Source organism: Bombina bombina, chromosome 6 (genome assembly GCF_027579735.1).
Source record: "Bombina bombina isolate aBomBom1 chromosome 6, aBomBom1.pri, whole genome shotgun sequence".
Taxonomy (NCBI): Eukaryota; Metazoa; Chordata; class Amphibia; order Anura; family Bombinatoridae; genus Bombina; species Bombina bombina.
This window is the reverse complement of record NC_069504.1, coordinates 428,384,280-428,411,413: the sequence shown is the minus strand read 5'-3', so window position 1 is coordinate 428,411,413 and position 27,134 is coordinate 428,384,280. Positions and strand designations below refer to the sequence as shown.

At 39.3% G+C, this 27,134-nt stretch overlaps 1 protein-coding gene across 1 annotated transcript in view; it reads left to right on the top strand.

The window, feature by feature from the left end:
- Positions 1-640: 640 nt before the first annotated feature.
- The window catches only part of LEAP2 (liver enriched antimicrobial peptide 2), a 112,932-nt gene continuing 86,438 nt past the window's right edge, over positions 641-27,134 (top strand). Inside the window, exon 1 of the mRNA XM_053717176.1 lies at positions 641-740. Coding sequence (XP_053573151.1) covers positions 678-740 — 63 coding nt within the window. The 5' untranslated portion in view covers positions 641-677. The remainder of the gene's footprint in view (positions 741-27,134) is intronic.

Genomic DNA, 27,134 nt, shown 5'->3' with positions numbered 1-27,134 from the left:
AAGTACAAGATTAATTTGTTCAAGTTACACACAAACTTCTGAAGGCATATATTTAGAATTTGTAAAATCACAATCCTAAATACACTGCTGTATACAAAATAAATTACAAAATAGAAAGTGCAAAGTTTAAATGTAATTCAATTTAATCATAGGTGTAAAGTGATATAAAATAGAATGCACAAAATGTAAATGCAGCAGAAATGTTTTGTTATGCAGTGCTATATTGCACTGGGCTTGTCTCTCCTTCACATACAGAAATACAGGGAACGTCCCTTGAAGTAAAGCAAAATCTGCCTTTTGAAAATTTCACTAGGGATCCTGCAGTGCTGTAGGATAATTTTAGAATATCTCACCTGAGTAGGGAGGTTTTGAATAACAGGGCCTGAGACTGAACTGATTACCATAGAACAGTGGATTGCAGCAACCAGAAGACAGCAGGACAAGGGTTAGTTTACCATCAGTAAAATCTGAATGGTATATTGAGAAATGTTGGCAGTATTAATGTGCTGTTTGTCACAGTGTGTGTAGACATTAACTTATTAAATGTGACTGCTGCACTTTGCCCTTTTTCAAGATGAAAATGATGAAATCTCCCCAGGCTCAGGGGTATAAAGTCACACAAAGAGAAGAAAATTCCCTCTCAATCCTACATCTGACCTCCTAGGAACAGCAGTATCATGGCACTGCAAACTACAAAAGTGACAGCCATCCTTTTATTGTGCACTATATTTATTCACCAGGTGAGCCTAGCTAAGCAACCTAATAGTATTGGGTAGGTGATGTTTTTGTTAACTTTTCTTATGTTTGTGTGTCAGACTGGTAATTTGTTTAATATGCATTTCCTTATTGATTATTAGACTTATAGTTAACTGGAGTATTTAGATCCGGGTCACACAAACTACATCCTGTAGAAAACAGAAATAAATTTATCAAAAAAGCTTCTGGTTAATCCCACTATCAGTGATCAGACCTACTTACAAAAAACATTTGTGCATCTTTGAAGTCAATCAATATAAATATGTACCCTGGTGTGTGTGTGTGTGTATATATATATATATATATATATATATATATATATATATATATATATATATATATATATATATATATATATATATATATATATATATTATATGTTCAATGTTTCACCTGGAATATCCTAGTACAAACGCTAGTGCTGGTCTATATAATCATTTCCTCGGATCAAGTGGGAGTGCTTGCTGACTGACCTGCTGACTTGCAGAGTGAATGGTCCTCAGTTATTAATGGGGAACGGCCTCTCAATTACTCCACTGCATAACAAAACTGCAATGTGGTGGATAGAGTTGATATATATGGGACATAAATATTAAAGGGACAGTAAAGTAAAAATTAAACTTAAAGGGATATGAAACTCACATTTTTTCTTTAATTTTTCAGTTAGAGAATACAATTTTAAAAAAGTTTCCAATTTACTTCTATTATCAAATTTGTTGCATTCTCATGCTATTTTTTGTTGAAGAGATATCTAGATAGGTAGTGTGCACATGTCTGGGGCACTACATGACAGGAAATAGTGCTGCCATCTAGGGCTCTTGCTAATGTATAACATTGTTGCAAAACTGATGCCATATAGTGCTGCAGACACGTGCATACTCCTGAACTTACCTTCCTGCTTATCAACAAAGGATAACAAGAAAACAAAGAAAAAATGATAGAAGTACATTAGAAAATTGTTTAAAAGTGTATGTTTTATTTGAATCATGAAAGAAATTTTTTGGGTTTATGTCCCTTTAAATGGATTGGATAGAGAATACAATCTTAAACAACTTCTAATTTACTTCTATTCTAATTTAGCTTAGTACTTTTTGTATCCTTTGTTAAAGAGTAATCCTAGGTGAGTTCAGAAGTGTGCATGTGTCTTAAGCCATCTGGCAGGAGTGTTTGCAACATTGTTTATAGCAATGTTATTTATAGTTGCAAACACCACTACCATATACTGTTATAGACACATACACACTGCTAAGCTTCAATCAGCCTACATAGGGTTAGTCTTCAATAAAGGAGTACAAGAGAACAAAGCACATTTGATGATAAAAGTAATATGGAAATTTGTTTAAAATTGCATGATCACGCTGAATCATGAAAGCTTAATTTGGACTTTACCTTTAAACTTATGCAATTTATTATGTGTGTGTTTATTGTATACATTTTTTAATTTATATATTTAGTCATAAATTGAAAAGTAATCTCTAAATCCTAGTAAGCACATAGTGATGACTACATGTGCCTATGATATTTCAGTATAATAAGTACATACCATTTCATTTATTATAATTATACATTTTTGTAAATGTAAAAAATAATTTTTATTGTAATATATAACATTTTAGAGTTATATCTATTGTAATGTTATATATATATATACATTACACATATATATATATATATATATATATATATATATATATATATATATATATATATATATATATAGAGAGAGAGAGAGAGAGAGAGAGAGAGAGAGACAAAAGGAGGCACTTGCTGGTCTTTTAATGAGTGAATTTAATCTTTAAAGCGTGACGTTTCGGGGGGACACTCCCCTTCCTCATACAAACAAACACAGATCTCAAATGACATTTTAAACAACATAAGCCCCACCCTAAGTGAGAAATTGCGACAAAATCATAACCATAGTGATCCTCAGTAAACAGGACTTTTGCCTGTCCAACACTTATCCAAATCGAAATCATCTAAAACATTCCAAATACAAAATACATCATTGCAGTGAATATATGTCAAATGGACTTTACTGTACCTTTAAACTTATACAATTTATTATGTGTGTGTTTATTGTATACATTTTTTAATTTATATATTTATTCATAAATTGAAAGGGAGTCTCTAAATCCTAGTAAGCACATAGTGATGACTACATGTGCCTATGATATTTCAGTATAATAAGTACATACCATTTCATTTATTATAATTATACATTTTTGTAAATATAAAAAAACATAATTTATGCTAACCTAATAAATTTATTTCTCTTGTGATGTATCGAGTCCACGGATTCATCCTTACTTGTGGGATATTCTCCTCCCCTACAGGAAGTGGCAGAGAGAGCACCCACAGCAGAGCTGCCTATATAGCTCCCCGCTTAGCTCCACCCCCCAGTCATTCGACCCAAGGCTAGGAAGAAAAAGGAGAAACTATAGGGTGCAGTGGTGACAGAAAGTTTAAAAATAAAAATATATATGCCTGTCTTAATAAACAGGGCGGGCCGTGGACTCGATACATCACAAGAGAAATAAATTTATCAGGTAAGCATAAATTATGTTTTCTCTTGTAAGATGTATCGAGTCCACGGATTCATCCTTACTTGTGGGATACCAATACCAAAGCTTTAGGACACGGATGAAGGGAGGGACAAGACAGGGACCTTAAATGGAAGGCACCACTGCTTGTAGAACCTTTCTCCCAAAAATAGCCTCCGAAGAAGCAAAAGTAACAAATTTGGAAAATTTGGAAAAAGTATGAAACGAAGACCAAGTCGCCGCATTACAAATCTGTTTAACAGAAGCCTCATTTTTAAAAGCCATGTGGAAGCCACAGCTCTAGTAGAATGAGCAGTAATTCTTTCAGGAGACTGTTGGCCAGCAGTCTCATAAGCCAAACGGATGATGCTTTTCAGCCAAAAGTAAAGAGAGGTAGCCGTAGCCTTCTGACCTCTCCGCTTACCAGAATAAACAACAAACAATGAAGATGTTTGACGGAAATCTTTAGTTGCTTGTTAGTAGAACTTTAAAGCACGAACCACATCAAGATTGTGCAACAGACGTTCCTTCTTTGAAGAAGGATTAGGACACAGTGAAGGAACAACAATCTCTTGATTGATATTCTTATAAGCAACAACCTTAGGAAGAAACCCAGGTTTGGTACGCAAAACCACCTTATCTGCATGGAAAATAAGATAAGGGGAATCACACTGTAAAGCATATAGCTCAGAAACTCTTTGAGCCAAAGAGATAGCTACTAAAAACAAAACGGAACCCCTTGAAGAACTTTAAGAACTAAATTTAGGCTCCATGGCGGAGCAACAGGTTTAAATACAAGCTTGATTCTGACCAAAGCCTGACTAAATGCTCGAACGTCTGGGACATCTGCCAGACGTTTGTGTAGAAGAATAGACAAAGCAGATATTTGTCCTTATAAGGAACTAGCTGATAATCCCTTCTCCAAACCTTCTTGGAGAAAAGACAATATTCTAGGAATCCTAATCTTTTTTTTTTTTTTTTTTTTTTAATTGAGGTTCATAAACATACAAAGTAAAAAGAAACAAAAAGAAAACATACAAGAAATAATGAGACTGATTACAATTTTCATAGTCTAGTACAATAAGAACTAGGAAATTATATGATATATACGTACCATAGTTATTAGTCTAGTACAAACAAACAAAAAACATAGATCAATAGTAATCAGAAATATAACATATACTAATATCAGAAACCTCATTTTCTCTTTATAAGCAAACCTTCTGTGTAGGACTAGTGGGGCCACTCTAGGACCCCCGATCACTTATAAGAGGAAGTAACAAAAGGTAGAAGATATAAGACCACTTTTGGGTCTTTATAAACCTAAGCATAAAAGTATCTATGCACTTCAACTATTTTATACAAGCAATTATATATGGGACTAGTAAAATTTTTGTAATTTCTGATTCCTAGATAGGGAACATATAAATGGCTAGAAACTGTTATAGGCGAATCTATGCCATCATATCAGGACCATGAATAGCCATTAATAACCTGTATATCAGCTATAGAACTAAAATATCCGTCCTGAAACCTTAGCAGCTAATATATAAATAGATATAATTATATGTGATCCCATTTTCACTCTCTAGAAGAAAAATCAGTAGGGATTATTTCACTCTGGTGGGGGTCTCTCACCGACATTAAAACTGACCCTTTATTAAGTAATGCTATGAAGGGCTTGTTTGATCGGTGTACACATTTTTAAAATTCTAATCGCCTCTAGTGGAGATTTTCAGTATTGACAAGAGACTATGTTTAGAAATACTTGTTAATCCGTCTAATGGCAGGAGACATGGCTTGAACTAAATGGAACACTAAATAGGGAGAAAGCTTATTCGGGTGATTATAGGCAATACTGACTAATAATTATGAGGCTCCACATTCTAAATATGTCCCTAATTCTCTATAAGAATATAAGATGCCAGGCTACTTGTGAATGTGATACTAAAATCCTCCTGCCCTTATCAGCACATGGAAGGTATCAATAGCGCTGCCAGAAAGTCAGATGTTAAAAGGTGTTAAATTCAGAGTAGTAGTTAATCAACAAATAGCCTTTTTCACTTAGCAGCTCTGTAAAAAATGACGCTAATCTATTAAACAATACTATTCTATAAACATTCACTAACATCAGCAAAAACCTCTATATTCATATGCATTTAACGCACCCAGAATTAAATGCAATTTCTACTATGGGAGCCACAATAGCCTACCCCACACCTGTACGCTCAAGTTCTTGTAAAGTAGAGGTATGAAACCTGCCGCTTTCTCCGCTGACAATCGACTCTGCACTGCAGTTCCAGAGTTCAACAGTTCCTGAGACTGTAACTAGTACTGCTGATAGGGTGCCCAGTTTGACAGACTCAGAAACAAGCGAGCAAAAATCCTCATCCACCATGTTGGACTTGGAGTCTGGAACTATTAGCCCCCACACAGATGTCCAAGTGACTGGGCTCCGCTTCAGAATAGGGTTCTCCCTCACCAATGATGATAAAGCAATGATGGGTAGGAGCTCCGTGTCTGTTAAGGGTATGCTCAGTTGGTATCTCACTCTTTCTTGTTGCGGTAGTTCCCCTTGCTCTCGGTAATCAACTGCATGGTATGTGTCATCAAACTCAGGTCGAACAAGACCGTGCTGCACCTCTCCAACCAGGTGGCTGCAGCAAATCAGGTCTGAGGGCGACATCATCTCCACATAGTGTCGTGACACAGCCAGGCATGACTGGAAACTTGCACCAGAGGCGTGGGTCTCAGATCCAGTCTCCTCCACGCCGTTATAGCATGACTGGGGTATGAATGTCTCCCGTAGCATGGCGCATATGTTATTCTCAAAGTTCAATAGGATTTGCCCTATAGCATTTGTTAAAGCCTCCATTCTCATATTATATGTTGAAATATTTTTATTCAAGAAATTTTTTTACAGATACAATAAATCAATGATTGAACTTTCCAATGGTCAAAGGTCATTCAAATAATAATAAAGATATTACTCCAGAAATACACGTTATGTCCCGCTGATTCAACTTTGTAACAGAACATTCGATAAAATCAATATGGATACCACAAAGAACATTTCGTCTGGCCTAGTCCGTGTCTGCCCCCCCCCCTTCTTCTGGAAGCCTCATGATAATGTATAAAAGGTTCCCACTGTAGTAGGAATGTTTTTTTATCGTTTAGAAATTCTGCTGAGGCACTTGTTTTATCAAAGTGGTATATCAACTTTTTTTTTATCTGTTCAAAGCTCGGGGGGATTCCCTTCCAAAATTGGGCTATGCCTAACCGAACTATTGTGCATATCCATCCTCCCAATTTGTTATTGTGTCTAGAGAGCCCTGGTATCGGGAAGTGGAGTAAAGCTTGTTCCATAGTTAGCTGTATTGTTTTATCAAAGATCTCACTCATGAGAGCTGAAGTTTGATCCCATATCTCTTTAACATATCTACATTCCCACCACATATGTGGGTATGTCCCAAGCTCCCCGCATCCTCTATAACAAAACTTGGTTGATGGGTCACCTCCTCCTCCTGATCTAGTCGGGAATAAGTACCATCTAAAGGCTACTTTAATGAAATTTTCTTTAAGGGTTGCGTTTTGTGTAAAAGCTAATCCACGACTGAGTGTTTCTCTCCAAGTCTCAACTGACCAGGTTCTTCCTGTATCATTTTCCCATTTTATCATTAATGGGGGTTTGCTGTTTGAGGGTGGGTTGTTAAATAAAGTGTATAAAGTTGAAATTCCACTTCTAATGTGGTGATCAGCCAGGCAGAGCCTTTCTAGCGTAGTGGTTACAGGGGCTCTTTCATTCCCCATTATTTGATATACTCTGGATTTTAGTTGTAGATAATGGTACCAGATATTTCTATCTCCTATGTCTAGGTCTTGATATTGTGTGTAAGATATCATTCTACCCTCTTTAAATACATCTGCAATCCTATAAAGTCCTTTATTGTGCCATTTCTGTTGTACAGTGCGGTCAACTGAGGAGGTTTGGGTTATTAGTGGTGTGATTGCTGATTTGTTATTTAGCAAGGGGAATTTAGCATTCAGTATCTTCCATATGTGTAGGGTGTGTTGTATTGCTATGAATTCATTTTTTGTGTGCGAGGTAGGGGTGTCAGGGGTCCATAATAGGTGCGAGAGTGGTGTAATGTTCATAACAGCAGATTCGATATTTAACCATTGTGAGTTGTTTTTAGTTTTGAACCAGTGTAAAGTTTGAGCTATGCGGGCCGAATAGTAGTAGGGGATTAGGTTCGGGAGTCCCACTCCTCCTATCTTTTTGGGAGAGCACATGAGTGTTTTATTGATTCTGGCTCGTTTACCTTGCCACACAAATCGTAAGATGTCTTTTTGAAGCTTATGTAGGTCTGAGAGAGGGAGGGTGATGGGTAAGGAGCGAAATAAGTATAATAATTTAGGTAAGAGGGACATCTTGACCGAGATAATTCTACCGTAAAGGGAAATTTTGAGTTTCATCCATTTGGTTATAAGAGCTCTGATTGTCTTAAACATGGGGAGATAATTTATATGAAAGAGGGAGTGAATGTTGCTAGAGAGATGAATTCCCAGATATTTAATGGATTTTTTAGGCCATCTAAATGAGAAGTTTAGCTCTATTAATTTTTTAGTATGGGCGGGGATTCCAACCCCCAGGGCTTCACATTTTTCCCCATTAATTTTATATCCCGATAGGGTCCCAAATTGTTGAATTATTTGATATACTAATGGGAGGGATAATAGTGGTTTTGTTAATGTCAATATCACGTCATCCGCGAATAGAGATATCTTGTGTTCTAAGTGTCCCACCTCAATTCCTGTTATGTCCCTGTTATCTCTGATTTTGATGGCCAATGGTTCGATGCTTAAAGCGAATAAGAGTGGGGATAATGGGCACCCTTGTCTGGTTCCGTTGTTAATATGTATTGGTGAAGATTGATAGCCTGATAATTTAACAAATGCTGTCGGGGAGGAGTATAATGATTTGATAGCCTTTTGGAACTCCCCCTTAATGCCTACCTTTTCGAGTACTGCGAACATAAAACCCCAATCAACTCTATCGAATGCCTTCTCTGCATCCAGAGATAGAAACAGAGAAGGCATCCGTCTAACAGTGGCCACATTAATAAGGTCTATAATTTTCCTTGTGTTATCTGGGGCTTCCCTTTGAGAAATAAAGCCTACTTGATCTGGGTGGATTAATTTAATAAGGAGTGGGTTTAGACGATTTGCTAATATTTTGGTAAATAACTTGATGTCCTGATTGATCAGGGAAATGGGCCTATAATTTTGGCAATGACATTTATTCTTTCCTGGTTTTGGGATCACTGAAATTCTGGCCATCAACATTTCTTTTGGTATTTCCTTGCCCTGCATCATAGCGTTGAAAACTTTGACTAACTGTGGAACTAATAATGGTTGTAGGGTTTTGTAGAAGATGCCAGGGTATCCATCAGGGCCCGGGGCTTTAGAACCTTTTAGATTTTTAATACTAAGTTTTATTTCTTCTTGTGTTATGGGGCGATTTAAGGAGTTTAATTCCTCCTCTGTTAGCGATGGCATTTTACTATCTCCGAGAAACGAGAGTAAATCTGGGGTTCTATTTTTGTCTTTATGTGGATTAGGGATGTTATACAGTTTAGTATAGTAGTCTGCAAATAAGTTGGCGATATCTTGAGGGTCATTAGTGGTCTTGTTATCTGGGGATTGTATTTGTGGGACAGTTGTGGTCCTAACAATTTCCTTCAATTTGTTTGCTAACATTCGGTCAGGTTTGTTCCCGTAAATATAGTATTGTGTGTCAACAACTTTTATTGATCTGACTGCCTCCGAATTTAAGAGTGAATCTAGTTCTGTGTTTTTGGCTTTAAGCTCGGTTATTAGTGTACGTGAAGGATTGTGTCCAAGTTGTGACCTAAGTCTATTCGTCTCTACTTTTAAACTTAGCAGTTTGGCCTCCCTTTGCTTATTTTGTTTGCTAGATTCGGATATGAGTAGACCCCGTGTGAAGGCTTTCAGTGCCCCCCATTCTAGGGCTGGATTGTCGGTGGAGTTATTGTTAATTTCGATAAATTCAGCAATTTGTTGCTTAATCGTGTCTAAGGTTGGGCCTTCTTTGAGTAATGATGCATTAAGTGACCAGGATTTCACTCTTTGTGGGTTAATTAGTCCCGCCAATGTGGTTTCCACTATAGAGTGGTCTGACCATGAGCAGTTAGTAATGGCTGTATTGACTATTAGGGGGACTAGGATTTGGCTTACAAATATGTAATCTAGTCTAGACTGTGATGCGTGCATGGGGGAATAATATGTGTAGTCGTGTACCCCTTGATTCATAGCGCGCCAGCTATCTGTCAAGTTGTGATCTAGGGTGAAGTCAAGTAATATTCTACTAGATTTTGTGGTTGTGTTAGTGATAGTGGATGCTTGTGTAGATCTATCAATTTTATCATTCATGGTAAGGTTAAAGTCACCCCCTATTATAGTTTTATATTTTTTCCACAATGTTAAGTGTTTGCTGAGCTTAGAGATAAAGTTGGACTGCAGCTCGTTAGGAGCATATACATTCACCAATAGGATTATGATATATCTGCCTTCTTTATCCCTTATTATTGATTCCTCATGAAAATTTAGGGAAGAGTGGATGAGCACTGAGACTCCGCATTTCTTTTTCGGACCTATGGCGTGAAATTGTGTGGGGTATACCTTATCCCAATATTTAGGAGTGAACTTAGGTGTAAAGTGTGTTTCCTGTAGCATCACAATCTTGGCATTCAGGGCTTTATATTCTAGGATTGCCTTTTTTCTTTTGATGTCTGAGTTTAAACCCCTAACATTGTGTGAAATGATTTTTATAGACATGGTGTTTGTTTAGAGGGAGCTTTCTTATTGCGATACCTTAATATCCCTAGAAGTAGAATCAGGATTTCTATCTTTTGAGGGGGGGCTCCCCGGACCAGGCCAAACTTGATTCCCATAGCTGAAAAGCAAAATAAACCTTCATGGAAGATAAGAAGCAAGTATAATGTTATAGATATCTTATCAACAGTTAGTGTCTTTGGAGTGGCAGGTGCATAAACCATCTCATAGGTAGCATGAAGTAACCAAAATAAAGATGACCAATTATATAATAATAGAACATTAGAAATCAACATTGGAAATAATAGAATATAAGTGAATTGAAAAAACAATAACATTTAAGCAGCATCAGAGCCTGAACCTGAATTTAGCTCGATTTGAGTATGGGGTTAGGGAGATCGGAGGGGGGTTAAGGAGGGGTATTGGGATGAATGAGGGAGGATGAGGATGGGGGGGGGGGGAGATCCCAAGATTGCACTGAACTGGAATGAGCACTAATAACCCCTCTTAACTGGGGATACGGGAAGTATAACTTAAGTAACCCTTTAAAAGGCTAGGTGTATCTCAATCTGTCTACCAGGCTAAAAACTTTAAGGCACTAGAGGTTGGTTAGGGTTGGTAGGTAGTTAGTGCTTATGTGGTATCTCTCAGGGGTAAGGGTTATATAATGAGTATGTCGCCTGGGTACTTGACTTTAAATGTAACTATGTAGAAGAAAGGGAACACACAAAAATATTAAACTTCAACAAAGGGAAGAAAAAAGAAAGACAACATATCAATCAGCATTGGGCATAGCCCAACTCAGTGAAACAGTCACAGCCGGAAGTGAGTTAGTCTTATAGTGCTCAATGTATATTGATCTACTTAGCTCTCAAGACAAAGTATTCTCAGTCTCTTCAGATTCCGCATCCCCGGATTCTTGTCTGGGATCAATTCTTTGTTTCTTTGCTTTGCCATTTCTTCTGGAAAGATTTTCTTGGTGGTGATGACCCAGTAGGTGTGGATGGTATATCAGCTTGGATTTGAAGGCGGTGAAGCAGAGCCTTCCCTTCTTCCAGGGTATTGCAGCTATAGCTTCCATTCTGATATGAAAAAACCAGTCTGAAAGGAAAATTCCACCTATATTTTATGTGTTCCTTCGTTAGGGCTGCAGTGATTGGTTTCATATCTCTTCTTTTTCGAAGTGTGATTGGAGCTAGGTCTGTGAAGATTTGTATGTTGTGTCCTTCAAACTCTATGCATTTTTTATCCCTGGATGCTTTCAATATTCTTTCTTTGGCATGAAAATAATGCATTTTTAGAATTATGTCTCTGTTTGTGTTTTGTTGCGGTCTTGTGAGGGCCCTGTGGACCCAGTCCATTAGGAGAGATGTTGGATCAATATCCGGGACTAGTTGCGTGAACAACTCGGTGATGGTTTCTTCTAGATTTTTGTAAGTCTCTGGGAGGTTCCGGATTCTCAGATTAGACCTCCTAGATCTATTTTCTAGATCTTCTATTTGATCTTCAAGCCTGCTAATGTATGCTGAATTATCTTGGATGGAGTCTGTCAATATAGGAATTTCCTCAGTTACATTATCTAACTTCTCCTCTAATTCTGCCGTTCTTTCCCCTATTTCCCTGAGATCTTGTTTTATTTCAGATAGGGCCGTCTTGAATTCCTCATGGAATAGAGACTTGATCTGTTGCAGAAGTTCTTTGTTAGGTTCATCTGTTCTGGTTTCTTCAGATACTCCAGGGCTCTGTGCCTGTGGGCTAGTAGCAGAGTTAGGAATGCTTTTATCCAGACTTTTGTGCTTAGATTGTGATCTAGAAAGGCACTCCTTCACAGTTTGTGATTTATTTTTCATCTTAGAACTGTTAGGAAGTGGGAAGAGAAATCTTGTATGTAGGCTTCCTTGTGGAGCAGCTTCTATAGGTGATATTTAAGCCAATTCAATCTTAGGATCTCTGTGTGCTAGTCAGGGGTTTTTATTCATAACTTGTATTACCCCATACTCTGTAGATATTTATGTTCAAAGTTCAGGCATCTTAGCTATCTCATGTCTCATCTATTTCACATGAAGCTTGTAGAAGGAGGGATATGATGCTAGGGTGATGTCTCTCTTGTCCAATGACTAGTAGGCTCCTGTTAATCCTCTACAATTATTCCCAGGCAGACCGCGTTGTTTACAGCAACCTAGGTAGAGGATTTGGTCTTATTGGAGTCTTGTAAGGAGACTATTTAGGAGAGTTTGGATTAATACTCACATTGGTATGAGTTATTAAGGGATGTTATGCTTTCTGTGTCCCAGCGGTTGTCACGCTTCTATATTCACCAGGTGTAGTGTGTATGGTGAGCAATAGGAGTCCTGGGGGGAGTCCCCTATTGTCGGCAATGGCTGAAGCGTATTGCTAGTATCTATAAAGTGGCAGGGCCCAATTCTGTATCTAAGGGTGGTCAGTAATATGGTGTAGTCAGGCCCGTGCTGTGAGTCTATGTGCCCGGTATCTCTTGCAATAGGTTAGTCGGAGGGTTTAGTGTTTATGCTTACCCCTATCAGAGTTCCAGATGCTGTTGTCAGCCTCTTGAATTAGGCCTCTCAGTTGGGCCCACTTTGGCGTGTCTGCAGATGGGTAAGATGGCGGGTTTTCGCGCCACAGTCTCTCACGATCTCTGACTTGTGGTAATCGACTTGGTTATTGTCTGCTTTTTATTCCTCTGATGGTAGTGATCTTGTTGGTAGCCGCAGCTAAGATCTTAACTGCTGAGCCGTGAGAGACCGCGTGTGCGCCCACGCCTGTTGCTTGTTGGTAAGCCTCGGTATTTTGGTATCTCTGAGCCGGAGTGTTCACTCCTTCTTGAGTCCTGGGATCTTCAATGTCCCTCCGGAGCGGAGCCCCGACCCTCCGGAGTGGCACAGTGATGTTATTTCTGTGAGATGCTAGATCCTTTTTGGCAGCGCTTGTTTCCGGCATTAAAAGTGGTGTGTCTTCACCTCAGGTTTCTAGCTGATGCCTCTGGGGGTTCGTATGTCAAGGGTGGCTGCTTGTGATTTCCCCTTTTATTTTTCTCCGTTTTTGGGGTCTACCACGGGTTCCGGAGCAGGCCGCAGCCGCGGTCTTTCCTGATTTTCTTCCGGTACTGATGTTCCGGCCCCCGGTGGTCTCGCCCAAATTCTTTCAAAGTTTGTTCTAAGGGGATTTAATACCTTTTATAGTGCCTATGTATTGAGGTTAGGGTTTTTGCACTCGAAAATAACAGCTTTTTATCCACTTTTTAGTGATTTATGTGCGGAGCTGCCTGAATCTGCTTCCTCTCCTCTTGCTGGCAAACTCCGCCCTCCATTCTCATATTATAATAGGTATAATTCACTCCAAAACAGAAAATGCTTCAAAACGATCTTGTTTCAAATAAATGAATGCACTTCAGCACAAATGGCTGGTTAGACTGACGGGTCAGAATGATGAAGGGGGGTAGGGAAAGGTATAAGCCGCTCCAAGGCCCCTGTTGCGCACCTTCCCTAGTCAGGTCTGCTCGCTCTTATTATTCCAAAAAAGTTATATGGATCTGTTCCTTAGGTTGCAGTAAACCCAGCTCTCACAAAAAAACAGGGTCTGCTGATCTCTGGAAGAACAGCAGTTTATAACAGCTTCAATGTGGAGCACTAACAGCAGCCATCTTTGTCGGTGGTTGGACACGCCCCCCAGGAATCCTAATCTTACTCCATGAGTAACCTTTGGATTCATACCAATAAAGATATTTGCGCCAAATCTTATGATAGAACTTCCTGGTGACAGGCATACTAGCCTGAATCAGGGTATCAATGACGCAGAGAAATTAGATTTGGATGCGTGAACAGACCTTGGATTAGAAGGTCCTGCCTCATTGGCAGAGTCCATGGTAGAACCGAGGACATGTCCACTAGGTCTGCATACCAAGTCCTGCGTGGCCATGCAGGTGCTATCAGAATCACCGAAGCTCTCTCCTGCTTTATTCTGGCAACCAGACGTAGAAGGAGAGGAAATACATAGGCCAGATTGAAGGACCAAGGCACTGCTAGAGCATCTATCAGTACTGCCTTGGGATCCTGGGACCAGGACCCGTAACGAGAAAGTTTGGCATTCTGACGGGACGCCATCAGATCCAATTCTGGTGTGCCCCATAGCTGAATCAGCTGGGCAAATACCTCCGGATGGAGTTCCCACTCCCCCAGATGAAAAGTCTAACGACTTAGGATGTGGATTGCTGAGAGATGGCAAGAGTGATCCTATGCCCATTGGATTATTTTGGTTACCTCCATCATCGCTAGAGAACTCCTTGTTCCTCTTTGATGATTGATATAAGCTACAGTCGTGATGTTGTCCGACTGAAACCTGATGAATTTGGCCGCAGCAAGCTGAGGCCACACCTGAAGCGCATTGAATATCGCTCTCAGTTCTAGAATATTTATCGGGAGAAGAGATTCCTCCCGAGACCATAAGCCCTGTGCTTTCAGGGAGTTCCAGACTGCATCCCAGCCTAACAGGCTGGTATCTGTCATTACAATGAGCCACTCTGGCCTGCGGAAACACATTCCCTGAGACAGGTGGTCCTGAGACAACCACCAGAGAAGAGAATCTCTGGTCTCCTGGTCCAGATGCAGTTGAGGAGACAAATCTGCATAATCCCCATTCCACAGTTTGAGCATGCATAATGTAGTGGTCTGAGGTGTAGGCGGGCAAAAGGAACTATGTCCATTGCCGCTACCATGAGTCTGATTACCTCCATATACTGAGCCACTGATGGCCGAGGAATGGAATGAATAGCTCGGCAAGTGGTTAAGAGCTTTGATTTTCTGACTGCCATCAGAAATATTTTCATTTCTACGGAGTCTATCAGAGTCCCTAGGAAGGAAACTCTTATAAGAGGGAAGAGAGAACTCTTTTTTATGTTCACCGTCCACCCGTGAGATCTCAGAAAAGCCAACACAATGTCTGTGTGAGACTTGGATAGCTGGAAAGTTGACGCCTGAAATAAGACGTCGTCTAGATAAGGTGCCACTGCTATGCCCCGTGGTCGTAAAACCGCCAGAAGGGACCCTAGCACCCTTGTGAAAATTCAGATGTGTAGATACGCATCCTTTAAGTCCACGGTGGTCATATATTGACCCTCCTGGATCAGAGGTAGAAAAGACCGAATAGTCTCCATCTTGAATGATGGAACTTTGAGGAACTTGTTTAGAATGTTGAGATCCAAGATTGATCTGAAAGTTCCCTCTTTTTTGGAAACCACAAACAGGTTTGAGTAAAAACCTAGCCCCTGTTCCTCTTTTGGGACTGGGCGGATCACCCCCATGGTATGTAGGTCTTCTAAACAGCGTAAGAACGCCTCTCTCTTTGTCTGTTTACAGACAATCGAGAAATGTGAAAAGTCCCCCTTGGAAGAGAGCCTTTGAATTCCAGAAAATATCCCTGGGACACAATTTCTAAAACCTAGGGATCGTGAACATCTCTTGCCCAAGCCTGAGCGAAGAGAGAGATTCTGCCCCCTACTAGATCCGGTCCTGGATCGGGGGCTACCCCTTCATGCTGTCTTAGAGGCAGCTGCAGCCTTCTTGGCCTGTTTACCCTTGTTCCAAGCCTGGTTAGGTCTCCAGACTGACTTGGATTGGGCAAAATTCCCCTCTTGCTTTGCAGCAGAGGAAGCTGAAGCGGGACCACTCTTGAAATTCCAAAAGGAACGAAAATGATTTTGTTTGGTCCTCATCTTATTTGATCTATCCTGAGGGAGGGCATGACCTTTCCCTCCAGTGATGTCTGAAATAATCTCTTTCAGTTCAGGCCCGAATAGGGTCTTTCCTTTGAAAGGGATGTTCAAAAGTTTAGTTTTAGATGACACATCAGCAGACCAGGATTTAAGCCATAATGCCCTGCGTGCTAAAATGGCAAAACCTGAATTCTTTGCCGCTAATTTAGCCAGTTGAAAAGCGGCATCTGTAATAAAAGAATTAGCCAATTTAAGGGCCTTAATTCTGTCCATAATTTCTTCTAATGGAGTCTCCATCTGAAGAGCCTCTTCTAGAGCCTCAAACCAGAAAGCAGCTGCAGTAGTTGCAGGAACAATGCACGCAATAGGTTGAAGAAGAAATACTTGATGGACAAAAATTTTCTTCAGGAGACCCTCTAATTTTTTATCCACAGGATCTTTGAAAGCACAACTGACTTCAATAGGTATAGTTGTACGCTTAGACAGAGTAGAAATAGCTCCCTCCACCTTAGGAACTGTCTGCCACGAGTTCCGCATGGTGTCAGATATGGGAAACATTTTCTTAAAAACAGGAGGGGAAATGAACGGAATACCTGGTCTATCCTACTCCTTAGCAATAATATTCACAATCCTCTTAGGGACTGGCAAAAACATCAGTGTAAACAGGAACCTCTAAGTATTTATCCATCTTACACAATTTCTCTGGGACCACTATAGGGTCACAATCATCTAGAGCCGCTAATACCTTCCTGTGCAATAAGCGGAGGTGTTCAAGCTTAAATTTAAAGGCTGTCATATCAGAATCTGTCTGAGGAAGCGTCTTTCCTGAATCAGAAATTTCTCCCTCAGAAAACAAATCCCTCACCCCTACCTCAGAGCATTGTGAGGGCATATCAGATACGGCTACTAAAGCGTCAGACTGCTCAGCATTTTTCCTTAACCCAGAGCTGTCCCGCTTTCCTTGAAAACCAGGCAGTCAGGATAAAACCTCTGTGAGGGTTGTATTCATAACTGTGGCCATCTCTTGTAAAATAAATGAATTTGACGCACTAGAGGTACTTGGCGTCACTTGTGCGGGCGTTACTGGTTGTGACACTTGGGGAGAGCTAGATGCTAAACCCTCATTTACTTCTGACTGAGAATAATCTATTGCTCTATTTTTAAGTGCTAATATATGTTCTTTATAGTTTATAGACATATCAGTACAATTGGGACACATTCTAAGAGGGGGTACCACAATGGCTTCCAAACATATTGAACAAGGATTTTCCTTGGTGTCAGACATGTTAAAGAGGCTAGTAATGTAACAAGCAAGCTTGGAAAACACTGTAATCAAAGTAAATAACACTTAGAAATAAAACAGTACTGTGCCTTTAAGAGAAAAAAAGCTGCACAAATTCTGCAAAACAGTGTAAAAAAGCACTAAACATAACGAAATTTTTACAGTAGTATCATATAGCCTTAGTAACTTTGCACAGCTATGCAAATAAACAATTAATCCCTTAATGGCAAAACCGGATTGAAAAAACATCAAAACCAGTAAAAAAGACTTTCAGCACTTTGCCACAGTTCTGCTGTGGCTCCTACCTGCCCTTCAGAACAATTTGTCGGGGAAAAAACTTCTTTTACAGCCCTCAAACACGGCAGGAACCTTTGGAGAAGCAGTTAGAAGTCTCAGAGGAAAAGAAACCGCACAACTGACTCGCGAAAATAGGCCCTTCCCACCTCACTCAATGTTTTGAGGCCTAACAGACAAACACTAGAGTGTCTCTAAATTAACCATGTGGTTTAGAAAACTCAAAAACAAGCCACAATGACCCCTTTAGTCCCTTAAAAAAAACGTTATAATTGCATCATTCACTGAATAAACAAAAACGTTTTTACCAAACAGTGTCACCAGTAACTAATGAGCCCTTCATGCAAGATGAAACTCCTATCCAAATGTCTGAATACAGCTTACCCTTCCCTCATGGGGATATTCCCAGCCTTTTCTAGAAATAACATCCTAACATTTTTGTCACCACACTCCTCTTTGCCTTCCTAGCAGTTAAGCAGGCAGAGAGAATGACTGGGGGGTGGAGCTAAGGGGGGAGCTATATAGGCAGCTCTGCTGTGGGTGCTCTCTCTGCCACTTCCTGTAGGGTAGGAGAATATCCCACAAGTAAGGATGAATCCGTGGACTCGATACATCTCACAAAAGAAATTATTTTTATTGTAATATATAACATTTTAGAGTCATATCTATTGTAATGTTATATATACTATTACACACACACACATATATATATATGGACAAAAGGAGGCACTTGCTGGTCTTTTAATGAGTGAATTTAATCTTTAAAGCGTGACGTTTCAGGGACACACTCCCCTTCCTCAGACAAATAAACACAGATCTCAAATGACATTTTAAACAATATAAGCCCCACCCCCAGTGAGAAATTGTGCCAAAATCGTAACCATAGTGATCCTCAGTAAACAGGACCTTTGCCTGTCCAACACCTATCCAAATCTAAATCATCTAAAACATTCCAAATACAAAATACATCATTGCAGTGAATATATGTCAAATGTATAGTAGATAAAACCAAACTCCCTGTGTGGTCCACATATGTATAAATTCTAAAATTGAAAAATCATAATAACGTGAACACCAGTGGAAAAAACCTGAGTGGAGATACAATGCATGTTATACATTACTATAAATCTATAGACCAGAGCTATGCGCCACTTGTACCTACAACATATCAAAGAAGCATATTAATACTCGGATCATCATAACAAAATAAATAAATTACCATGAACCACTAGCATGGCACTTAGCAATTCGATTAACTTAAAGAGCAGCCCATTGTATTACCCTCTATGAACTATTTCTCAAAGTATTACTGCAGTGGCACATGACGCCGGTCCGCCTATTTAAAATATCACACACCAACTCCCCAAATGCTGGAGGGGTTGTGATGCTCTAGGCACTCCAGCCCACATTTGGTGGTCCTGCCCGGTTATTGCACCGTTATGGCAAAAAGCAGTTCAATACTGTAATATGAAGGGCATTTCAATACCAGCAACACCCAGTGTAGGCTTGTTCCACATTCTCCCTCCAAAGTTACCCCTTCCACAGAAACTGTTCTGCGTCTATCTATTCCTAGCGATCAAGTTATCCATTGCCAAAACATGGCTTCAACCGACCTCTCCACTCTGGGAACAAATTATGGATACCTTAAGATACATCAAATCAATGGAAGCATATGTCTCTCATATACATAGTTCTGAAGACCTCCATAACTTGGTTAGGGACTATAGTCCTGTGTAGTTTTCTTTAAACTTAGAGGTCTTTTCCTCAGCTGATTGGGATACCGACCTATTGCGACTTATGGCTATACAGCCAGAACTTTCAGTCACTAAGAGGCTGTATTTAAGCCTTATTCACCCGCCCTTAATAATGTAACCCCCCCTCCTTTTTTTTTTTTTCTCTCTCCTCTTCTCCCCCCCTTCTTTCTACTGGTATATATGACTTCTTCTTTCTCCACATTTCCACTCGGAGTTATCTTATTCATTGAAGATCTTTGAATACAAAATAATTTACTGAGTTGATCTCATTTGTTAATCCATATTTCCTTATCATAAGTTAATCTTGAAATATGTTAATCATATGTTAGTTTTATGATTGTTACTGTGTCATAACTACGTATTATTGTTGAACATAAATGTTGTCTTCCTGTTTGCACTGATGGACATTAGACGTTGATGGGACTTGTGAGGTTTAAGCTCTTATATCACGCAACAAGGACTATACTGAGACTATCTCATTACTATAAAAGCTTTATTGAATGTTGTTACTGTTCACACAATATTGATGTACAATGTTTCTCATTAAGACTGTATTACATATGTCCTAATAACAAATTTATATATAAAAATAAATAAATAAATTAAATAATAACATCTACCTTCTATACCGCTTTTCTGGTGGTTCTAGGGCTGTAACAATCTTACCTACAACTGCGTGCAGCACAGCCTGAGTATCCCTGTGTAACATGCATCATGTCGCATACTAGCGGAACAGCGGTGCTATATCAGACAAAGAGGTATCATAACACCTAAGTGGAGACAACAGATGTAAGGAATGAATAAGTGGGGAACAGGAAGTGCAAGAGAGGAAAAGAATAAGGGGAAAGCCAATAAAGAGAAGCCCATAAAGTATGATAGTAAGAATTGCACTTCCTGTTCTCCTATTTTTCATTCCTTACATCTATTGTCTCCACTTAGGTGTTATGATACCTCTTTGTCTGATATAATACTGCTGTTCCGCTACCTAGTGTGTAAACATGTATTCCTTCTTTGGCTGATGGTTGCTATGACAATATGCGAAGCTGCTAGGGCAGGTCTCCTTTGTATTACGCCATCAGTATGCGGCATGATGCACGTTATACAATCTTGTAGGTAAGATTGTTACAGCCCTAGAACCGCCAGAAAAGCGGTATAGAAGGTAGATGTTATTATTTAATTTATTTATTTTGATATGATGATCTGAGTATTAATATGCTTCTTTGATATGTTATAGGTACAAGTGTCGCATAGCTCTGGTCTATAGGCTGATCGTAATGTATAACATGCATGGTTTTTTCCACTGGTGTTCATGTTATTATGATTTTTTCCAATTTTAGAATTTATACATATGTGGACCACACAGGGAGTGTGGTTTTATCTACTATTCATTTGACATATATTCACTGCAATGATGTATTTTGTATTTGTAATGTTTTAGATGATTTAGATTTGGATAAGTGTTGGACAGGCAAAGGTCCTGTTTACGGAGGATCACTATGGTTACGATTTATGCGCAATCTCTCACTGGGGGTGGGGCTTATATTGTTTAAAATGTAATTTGAGATCTGTGTTTGTTTGTCTGAGGAAGGGGAGCGTGTCCCCGAAACGTCACGCTTTAAAGATTAAATTCACTCATTAAAAGACCAGTGAGTGCCTCCTTTTGTCCTTATATTTAACTGTACACCCTGGCATTTGTAACTGAGGTGAGAGTGCTCTCTTTTGAACATTGTATTATTAACTTTTGTAGCACCCACTATTTATAGATTGCCTCTCTCAGTGAGGGTTTTCTCAACAGTACTTTCTTTTCTTTTTACTCCATTGCACTGGGCGATCAATCACCACAAGATTGCACATCACTTAGCACTGTATAGCAAGCTATCAGCCCTATGGATACAGACACTGGGATTGAGGACACTCAAACTCTAACTTTCACAGAAAGTGATGCAGCATGCATCTTATTTGAATATGAGGAGTAAACACAATCCAATATAGATTCAAGTAACTCAATCTTTTTAGCCTTATTAAAACTAAAGAAAAAAGAAATAGATTTGAAGCTGCACGGCATCTATTTATCTGAATACTATCGGAAAAAGCTGGTACCACAGGGATTTCCCATCAAAAACATACCCACTATAGGCAGAACCAACACAGATTTTTGTAAGAAATGGTGCGCAATTTTGAATAAATGCTCCTTAGACCTAATATTGCTGGTTACCGAAGAAATTAGAGCACAGCTGGATAAGATCAAGAGTGACATACCTGATAAATTCATTTCTTTCATATTAGCAAGAGTCCATGAGCTAGTGACGCATGGGATATACATTCCTACCAGGAGGGGCAAAGTTTCCCAAACCTCAAAATGCCTATAAATACACCCCTCACCACACCCACAAATCAGTTTAACGAATAGCCAAGAAGTGGGGTGATAAGAAAAAAGTGTGAAAGCATAAAAAATAAGGAATTGGAATAATTGTGCTTTATACAAAAAAATCATAACCACCACAAAAAAAGGGTGGGCCTCATGGACTCTTGCTAATATGAAAGAAATGAATTTATCAGGTAAGTTCTTACATAAATTATGTTTTCTTTCATGTAATTAGCAAGAGTCCATGAGCTAGTGACGTATGGGATAATAAATACCCAAGATGTGGAACTTCCACGCAAGAGTCACTAGAGAGGGAGGGATAAAATAAAGACAGCCAATTCCGCTGAAAAATAATCCACACCCCAAAATAAAGTTTAAATCTTATAATGAAAAAAACTAAAATTATAAGCAGAAGAATCAAACTGAAACAGCTGCCTGAAGTACTTTTCTACCAAAAACTGCTTCAGAAGAAGAAAACACATCAAAATGGTAGAATTTAGTAAAAGTATGCAAAGAAGACCAAGTTGCTGCTTTGCAAATCTGATCAACCGAAGCTTCATTCCTAAATGCCCAGGAAGTAGAAACTGACCTAGTAGAATGAGCTGTAATCCTTTGAGGCGGAGTTTTACCCGACTCGACATAAGCATGATGAATCAAAGACTTTAACCAAGACGCCAAAGAAATGGCAGAGGCCTTCTGACCTTTCCTGGAACCGGAAAAGATAACAAATAGACTAGAAGTCTTTCGGAAATCTTTAGTAGCTTCAACATAATATTTCAAAGCTCTTCCTACATCCAAAGAATGTAACGATCTCTCCAGAGAATTCTTAGGATTAGGACACAATGAAGGAACCACAATTTCTATACTAATGTTGTTAGAATTCACAACTTTAGGTAAAAATTTAAATGAAGTCCGCAACACCGCCTTATCCTGATGAAAAATCAGAAAAGGAGATTCACAAGAAAGAGCAGATAACTCAAAAACTCTTCTAGCAGAAGAGATGGCCAAAAGGAACAACACTTTCCAAGAAAGTAATTTAATATCCAGAGAATGCATAGGTTCAAACGGAGGAGCTTGTAAAGCCCCCAGAACCAAATTCAAACTCCAAGGAGGAGAGATTAACTTAATGACAGGTTTTATACGAACCAAAGCCTGTACAAAACAATGAATATCAGGAAGATTAGCAATCTTTCTGTGAAACAGCACAGAAAGAGCAGAAATTTGTCCTTTCAAGGAACTTGCAGACAAACCTTTATCCAGACCATCCTGAAGAAACTGTAAAATTCTAGGAATTCTAAAAGAATGCCAGGAAAATTGATGAGAAGAACACCAAGAAATGTAAGTCTTCCAGACTCGATAATATATCTTCCTAGACACAGATTTACGAGCCTGTAACATAGTATTAATTACAGAGTCAGAGAAACCTCTATGACTGAGAATCAAGCATTCAATCTCCATACCTTCGAATTTAATGATTTGAGATCCTGATGGAAAAAAGGACCTTGAGAAAGAAGGTCTGGTCTTAACGGAAGAGTCCAAGGTTGGCAAGTAGCCATCCGAACAAGATCCGCATACCAAAATCTGTGAGGCCATGCTGGAGCCACCAGCAGAACAAACGAACGCTCTTTTAGAATCTTGGAAATCACTCTTGGAAGAAGAACTAGAGGCGGAAAGATATAGGCAGGATGATACTTCCAAGGAAGTGACAATGCATCCACTGCCACCGCCTGAGGATCCCTGGATCTGGACAGATACCTGGGAAGTTTCTTGTTTAGATGAGAGGCCATCAGATCTATTTCTGGAAGTCCCCAGATTTGAACAATCTGAAGAAATACCTCTGGGTGAAGAGACCATTCGCCCGGATGTAACGTCTGGCGACTGAGATAATCCGCTTCCCAATTGTCTATACCTGGGATGTGAACCGCAGAAATTAGACAGGAGCTGGATTCCACCCATACAAGTATCCGAGATACTTCTTTCATAGCCAGAGGACTGTGAGTCCCCCCTTGATGATTGACATATGCCACGGTTGTGACATTGTCCGTCTGAAAACAAATGAACGATTCTCTCTTCAGAAGAGGCCACGACTGAAGAGCTCTGAAAATCGCACGAAGTTCCAAAATGTTGATTGGTAATCTCGCCTCCTGAGATTCCCAAACCCCCTGCGCTGTCAGAGACCCCCATACAGCTCCCCAACCTGTCAGACTCGCATTTGTTGAGATCACAGTCCAGGTTGGAAGAACAAAAGAAGCCCCTTGAACTAAACGATGGTGATCTGTCCACCACGTCAGAGAGTGTCGTACAATCGGATTTAAAGATATTAACTGTGATATCTTTGTATAATCCCTGCACCACTGGTTCAGCATACAAAGCTGAAGAGGTCGCATGTGAAAACGAGCAAAGGGGATCTCGTCCGATGCAGCAGTCATAAGACCTAGAATTTCCATGCATAAGGCTACCGAAGGGAATGATTGAGACTGAAGGTTTCGACAAGCTGAAACGAATCTCAGACGTCTCTTGTCCGTCAGAGACAAAGTCATGGACACTGAATCTATTTGGAAACCTAAAAAGGTTACCCTTGTCTGAGGAATCAATGAACTCTTTGGTAAATTGATCCTCCAACCATGTTCTTGAAGAAACGACACAAGTCGATTTGTATGAAATTCTGCTAAATGTGAAGACTGAGCAAGTACCAAGATATCGTCCAAATAAGGAAATACCACAATACCCTGTTCTCTGATTACAGATAGAAGGGCACTGAGAACCTTTGAAAAAATCCTTGGAGCTGTTGCTAGGCCGAACGGCAGAGCCACACACTGGTAATGCTTGTCTAGAAAAGAGAATCTCAGAAACTGAAAGTGATCTGGATGAATATGCAGAAATGCATCCTGTAAATCTATTGTGGACATATAATGCCCTTGCTGAACAAAAGGCAGAATAGTCCTTATAGTTACCATTTTGAATGTTGGTATCCTTACATAATGATTCAATATTTTTAAATCCAGAACTGGTCTGAAGGAATTCTCCTTCTTTGGTACAATGAATAGATTTGAGTAAAACCCCAGACCCTGTTCCAGAACTGGAACTGGCACAATTACTCCAGCCAACTCTAGATCTGAAACACATTTCAGAAATGCTTGAGCCTTCACTGGGTTTATTGGAATGCGAGAAAGAAAAAATCTTCTTGCAGGAGGCCTTACCTTGAAACCTATTCTGTACCCTTGTGAAACAATGTTCTGAATCCAAAGATTGTAAATCGAATTGATCCAAATTTCTTTGAAAAATCGTAATCTGCCCCCTACCAGCTGAGCTGGAATGAGGGCCGCACCTTCATGTGGACTTGGGAGCTGGCTTTGGCTTTCTGAAAGGCTTGGATTTATTCCAGACTGGAGATGGTTTCCAAACAGAAACCGTTCCTTTAGGGGAAGGATCAGGCTTCTGTTCCTTATTCTGACGAAAGGAACGAAAACGATTAGCAGCCCTATATTTACCTTTAGATTTTTTATCCTGAGGTAAAAAAGTTCATTTCCCCCCAGTAACAGTTGAAATAATAGAATCCAACTGGGAACCAAACAATTTATTACCTTGGAAAGAAAGGGAAAGCAAAGTTGACTTAGAAGACATATCTGCATTCCAAGTTTTAAGCCATAAAGCTCTTCTAGCTAAAATAGCTAAAGACATATACCTGACATCAACTCTAATGATATCAAAGATGGCATCACAAATAAAGTTATTAGCATGTTGAAGAAGTTTAACAATGCTATGAGTATTATGATCTGACACTTGTTGTGACAAAGCCTCCAACCAAAAAGTGGAAGCTGCCGCAACATCAGCCAAAGAAAAAGCAGGCCTAAGAAGATTACCTGAACATAAATAAGCTTTCCTTAGAAAGGATTCAATCTTCCTATCTAAAGGATCCTTAAAGGAAGTACTATCTGCCATAGGAATAGTAGTACGTTTAGCGAGAGTAGAGATAGCCCCATCAACTTTAGGGATTTTGTCCCAAAACTCTAATCTGTCAGATGGTACAGGATACAATTTCTTAAACCTTTTAGAAGGAGTAAATGAATTACCCAGATTATTCCATTCCCTAGAAATTACTTCAGAAATAGCATCAGGGACAGGAAAAACTTCCGGAATAACTGTAGGAGGTTTAAAAACCGAATTTAAACGCTTAGTAGATTTAGTATCAAGAGGACTAGATTCCTCCATCTCTAATGCGATTAAAACTTCTTTAAGTAAAGAACGAATAAATTCCATTTTAAATAAATATGAAGATTTATCAGTGTCAATATCTGAGACATAATCCTCTGAACCAGAAAAATCATCATCAGAAACAGACAAATCAGAATGATGATGTTCATTTAAAAATTCATCTGAAAAATGTGAAGTTTTAAAAGACCTTTTACGTTTACTGGAAGGAGGAATAACAGACATAGCCTTCCTAATAGATTTAGAAACAAAATCTCTTATATTAACAGGAACATCCTGAGTATTAGATGTTGATGGAACAGCAACAGGTAATGGAATATTACTAATGGAAATACTATCTGCATTAGCAAGCTTATCATGACATTCATCACAAACTACAGCCGGAGGAACAGTTATCACAAGTTTACAGCAAATACACTTAACTTTGGTAGAATCAGCATCAGGCAGCGTTTTTCCAGAAGTAGCTTCTGATCCAGGGTCAATCTGAGACATCTTGCAATATGTAAGAGAAAAAACAACATATAAAGCAAAATCTATCAAATTCCTTAAAAGACAGTTTCAGGAATGGGAAAAATGCCAATGAACAAGCCTCTAGTAACCAGAAGCAAATGAAAAATGAGACTTAAATAATGTGAAAAAAAGGTGGAGACAATAATGACGCCCACATTTTTTAGCGTCAAAAAAGACGCCCACATTATTGGCGCCTAAATGCTTTTGGCGCCAAGGATGACGCCACATCCGGTGACACCGACATTTTTGGCGCAAAACATCAAAAAAATTACACAAACACGAACAACTTCCGGCGACAAGTATGACGCCGGAAATGACAAAGGAATTTTTTTGCGGCAAAAAAGTCTGCGCCAAGAATGACGCAATAAAATGAAGCATTTTCAGCCCCCGCGAGCCTAACAGCCTACAGGGAAAAAAGTCAATTTTAAGGTAAGAAAAAATGATTTATTCATATGCATTATCCCAAATAATGAAACTGACTGTCTGAAATAAGGAATATTGATCATCCTGAATCAAGGCAAATAAATGTTTAAACGCATATATTTAGAACTTTTTATAAAAGTGCCCAACCATAGCTTAGAGTGTCACAAAAATAAAACTTACTTACCCCAGGACACTCATCTACATGTAGTAGAAAGCCAAACCAGTACTGAAACGAGAATCAGTAGAGGTAATGGTATATAAGAGTATATCGTCGATCTGAAAAGGGAGGTAAGAGATGAATCTCTACGACCGATAACAGAGAACCTATGAAATAGATCCCGTAGAAGGAGACCATTGAATTCAAATAGGCAATACTCTCTTCACATCCCTCTGACATTCACTGCACACTGAGAGG